General features: G+C 33.4%; 1 protein-coding gene across 1 annotated transcript in view; it reads left to right on the top strand.

The window, feature by feature from the left end:
- Nucleotides 1–5,000, top strand: part of LOC136852506 (dipeptidase 1-like) — a 252,027-nt gene that overhangs the window by 157,475 nt on the left and 89,552 nt on the right. The window contains exon 6 of the mRNA XM_067127227.1: nt 331–394. Coding sequence (XP_066983328.1) covers nt 331–394 — 64 coding nt within the window. The remainder of the gene's footprint in view (nt 1–330; nt 395–5,000) is intronic.

The following is a 5,000-nucleotide window of genomic DNA, read 5'->3' as shown; positions in this document are numbered from 1 at the left end:
ATATGAAATTAATAGACTAATAAGAAATAATTTAGACAAATATGGTATTATTATTATTTAGAAACAAAAGAAATTAGAGAAAACAGACCAATAAGAAATAATTTAGATAAATATGGTATTATTTAGGTAAATAAAAATAAAACTAAGCAAAAATAGACAAAATGATGACATAACACCATTACAAATTATACAATCTTTAAATCGAAAGGCCTACATATATTTGTAGACATCGTTTCAATACAGCAAGGAGGAAATCATTCTTTTTGTAGTTCTACAAAATACTTTTTTTATATTTATTAATATATTAATATACTTTTTTAATCTTCACAGGGCCGAGTGTTCTGAGATGGGAGGAACAGCAGCCAACGCACGTGGGCTCACACCGTTTGGAAAGGTATGTTTTAATTATCTCTCTCTCTCTCTCCCTCTCTCTCTCTTTCAAACGCCAGGGCTACGCTCCTTTGACTTAATGATTTTCATCCTTTTTCTTTTATATTACTTGTTTCTCTCTCTCTCTCTCTCTCTCTCTCTCTCTCTCTCTCTCTCTCTCTCTCTTTCTCAAACTACACTCCTTTGACTAACCATTTTATCAGTTTTAAAATCTTTATATTACCTTCTCTCTCTCTCTCTCTCTCTCTCTCTCTCTCTCTCTCTCTCTCTCTCTCTCTCTCTCTCTCTCTCTCTCTCTCTCTCAAACCACACTCCTTTGACTGAATCATTTTTATGGTTTAAAATCTTTTATATTACCTGGTTCTCTCTCTCTCTCTCTCTCTCTCTCTCTCTCTCTCTCTCTCTCTCTCTCTCTCTCTCTCTCCCAAAACTACTACACACCTTTGACCTTCATATTGCATTTATTTTTTCCCGCAGAGTGAAAGGGAAAACTTTTAGCTTAAAGGTTAAGAAAAAATGTCAAAAGTTCAGACGAAAGAAAAATTGAAAGTCTTAACTCACTTCGATGTACTTGGAGAGTGAAAATGTATAGCTTTGTAACCATAGCAACAAATATTGGTATATAATTAGGGGATGCTGCTGATCTCTCTCTCTCTCTCTCTCTCTCTCTCTCTCTCTCTCTCTCTCTCTCTCTCTCTCTCTCTCTCTCTTTCAGATGCACTAATAAACATATAGGCATGTATGTTTGTATATAAATGTACTGTGTATAAGCACAATCATATACATTGCACGACATCCTATGGAAGACTGGTCCACAGTCCAGCTGTGTGCGAAATAAAGGACCCTGGAACTGAGACCTTCTACAGGGAGGCACATTTGCTTCATATTTTTGCTGCTGTTCAGCGAATCTGGTTGCTCTCGGCAGGAAAAGTTGGACCAGATATCAGTTGTGAATGTGAAAGATTTCTGTTAGAATACAATTTATGAAAAACTGACAAACAAGAGACCATCCGTCGTTGGTGCAACTCGTAACTGCTACTATTAGGGAACAGAAACCTACCACCGAGAACACCTCTATCTGAAAAGAGATAAATCTCTGGCAGAAGCAGACATCCACACCGGAGAGCAGTATTCGGGTAAAGGAAGGACAAATGACCTAAAACAGGTTACACTTATTTTATCACTGTTATGAATACCTAACTTTCCCGCGGCATTTGCTGGAAAACAATAAACAAGAAAGATTTCTGTCAACCGTTAGCTTAGGCAGACGAGCGGACAGAATATAAGATAATTTCGCCTCCGAGAAAACTCTTGACATGATCATCATTTCAAGTCACTTCACAGCTTCTGAAGTGACAGATTTCGCAGACGTGAATTTAATACGTGATGGGTCCTTCCCTTTGACGATGAATTCCATTTCGTTCGAGTGCCTCTTCCAGCCTCGATGAGGGAATAATCAAAAGAGATAAAGATGATGTATCATATTTCCCAAGCACCCATCAAGCAGATCAGATAGAGTTCTCTCTCTCTCTCTCTCTCTCTCTCTCTCTCTCTCTCTCTCTCTCTCTCTCTCTCTCTCTCTCTCTCCCCTTTGGCTGAATGATTTTTATCCATTTCTTAAAATATTTCATACTCTCTCTCTCTCTCTCTCTCTCTCTCTCTCTCTCTCTCTCTCTCTCTCTCTGAATAATTTTTATCCATTTTTAAAATATTTCTACTTCCTTGTTCTCTCTCTCTCTCTCTCTCTCTCTCTCCTTTGGCTGAATCATTTTTATCCATTTTTAAAATATTTCATACTTCCTTGTCTCTCTCTCTCTCTCTCTCTCTCTCTCTCTCTCTCTCTCTCTCTCTCTCTCTCCTTTATATATATCATTTTTATCCGTTTTTTAAATATATATATCCGTTTAAAATATTTTATATGCCCTTGTTCTCTCTCTCTCTCTCTCTCTCTCTCTCTCTCTCTCTCTCTCTCTCTCTCTCTCTCTCAGCTAGGAGGCTGAAGGGGGGAGAGGGTGTTTGTGTAATGCCATCGTTATAAAATGATCATTTGCAGGTTTCATCTTCAAAGCCTCAGAAAGAGAGAGAGAGAGAGAGAGAGAGAGAGAGAGAGAGAGAGAGAGAGAGAGAGAGAGAGAGAGAGACCTATCATTTGATCCTCCGCGTTCAAGGGATTATTATTATACCAGGTATTCACTCAAGGGAGATGGGGGGAGGGGGTACTGGTGGTATGGAGATGGGGGGAGGTTTGGTTTCAAAGGCAGTCTATTTTCGAAGGAACGCAGATAAGGTATTTTTTATCGACATTATCTCATTTCATATCATACTACCTGCACATAAATTTGGAGAGGTTGGATATTATTAACACCGAAAATACCATATATTATGAAACATTGTGTGTATATATAAACATATATATATATATATATATATATATATATATATATATATATATATATATATATATATATATAATTTATGTTTATATACATACACATATCTATATATATATATATATATATATATATATATATATATATATATATATATATATATATATATATATATATATATATATATATATAAACACACAAACGTTTGTAAATAATTTTGTCAACAGAAAAATATCAAAGTAGTTTTCAAGAGTTTTCAAAAAACAGCCCAATCTAAACTCTCTCTCTCTCTCTCTCTCTCTCTCTCTCTCTCTCTCTCTCTCTCTCTCTCTCTCTCTCTCAATCTAATCCCCGTCATTATCACGGTCGACTGGTTCAATTCTGTCTCAACCATCCTTAACCTATTAGTAAACTTTGAGAGCTGAAAAGATTATGTACAATTCAGCCCACAGTAAACTTTACCATCTTTCGTCAACATTTCCACCAGAATTGTTGAGAAATGATCTCTTTCTCTCTCTTTCTCTCTCTCTCTCTCCTCAGAGAGAGATATATATATATATATATATATATATATATATATATATATATATATATATATATATATATATATATTGATATATCATCCGTTTAAAATTTTTATATGATCCCTCTCTTTGTATATCTCTCTTATATATATATATATATATATATATCAAGGGATTATTATTATCTCCTCTCTATCTCTCTCAAAGGGAGATGGGGGGAGGGGGTGTTTGTGGTATGCCATCGTTATAAAATGATCATTTGCAGGTTTCATCTTCAAAGCCTCAGAAAGAGAGTCTATTTTCGAAGGAACGAGAGATAAGGAGATTTTTTTGATATGTCATTATCTCATTTCAAGGGATTATTATATACTATTCACTGCAGATGGGGAGGGGGTAATTTGGTATGGAGGCTGGAGGTATTGGTTTCAAAGGCAGTCTATTTTCGAAAAACGCAGATAAGGTATTTTTATCGACATTATCTCATTTCATATCATACTACCTGCACATAAATTTGGAGAGGTTGGATATTATTAACACTGAAAATATATATATTATGAAACATTGTGTTTATATATAAACATATCTATATATATATATATATATATATATATATATATATATATATATATATATATATATATATATATATATATATATATTTATGTTTATATACATACACATATATATATATATATATATATATATATATATATATATATATATATATATATATATATATATAATAAACACACAAACGAATTTGTAAATAATTTTGTCAACAGAAAAATATCAAAGTAGTTTTCAAGAGTTTTCAAAAAACAGCCCAATCTAAACTCTCTCTCTCTCTCTCTCTCTCTCTCTCTCTCTCTCTCTCTCTCTCTCTCTCTCTCTCTCTCAATTCGTAATCCCCCGTCATTATCACGGTCGACTGGTTCAATTCTGTCTCAACCATCCTTATTACCTATTAGTAAACTTTGCTTCTCTGAGCTGAAAAGATTATGTACAATTCAGCCCACAGTAAACTTTACCCTACAAGTCTTTCGTCAACATTTCCACCAGAATTGTTGAGAGTCTCTCTCTCTCTCTCTCTCTCTCTCTCTCTCTCTCTCTCTCTCTCTCTCTCTCTCTCTAAAAATGTTTGTGGTACTTCCTTACTTAGCCAGAATCGCTCAACTCTGTAAGGGGAATTCCGTTTGTTTAATCTTCAGTATCTTGGTCAAATGAAGTTCTTTCTTTTTTATTATTATTATTATTATTATTATTATTATTATTATTATTATTATTATTATTATTATTATTATTGTTCTTTAAGGTCTACAATAAAGAACATTACTTGTGTCCTAGTAACTGATATTTTTACCCACTATTATTATTATTATTATTATTATTATTATTATTATTATTATTATAATTATTATTATTACTCGGAAGATGAACCCTATTCATATGGAACAAGCCCACAGGGGCCATTGCCTTGAAAAGTAACAGAAGGCAATAAGAATTACAGGAAGAAGAGATTAGTTTTTAGAAGACACAAATTTACAAGCTAATGAATAAACAGATAAAAATATAAGCAAATTATTAAAATACAAGGAGAAATGTTTTAGGAGTAATGTCAGTAAGTTTTACTAAGAAGAAATGATTCTTTGGATAATATTGTCGTTTCAGTTTAGGTAAAATGTCAGTACCTTTTACC

The sequence above is a fragment of the Macrobrachium rosenbergii genome, chromosome 1, assembly GCF_040412425.1.
Source record: "Macrobrachium rosenbergii isolate ZJJX-2024 chromosome 1, ASM4041242v1, whole genome shotgun sequence".
NCBI classification, from domain to species: domain Eukaryota; kingdom Metazoa; phylum Arthropoda; class Malacostraca; order Decapoda; family Palaemonidae; genus Macrobrachium; species Macrobrachium rosenbergii.
The sequence above is the reverse complement of the archived record's forward strand: the minus strand, read 5'-3'. Positions and strand labels throughout refer to the sequence as shown.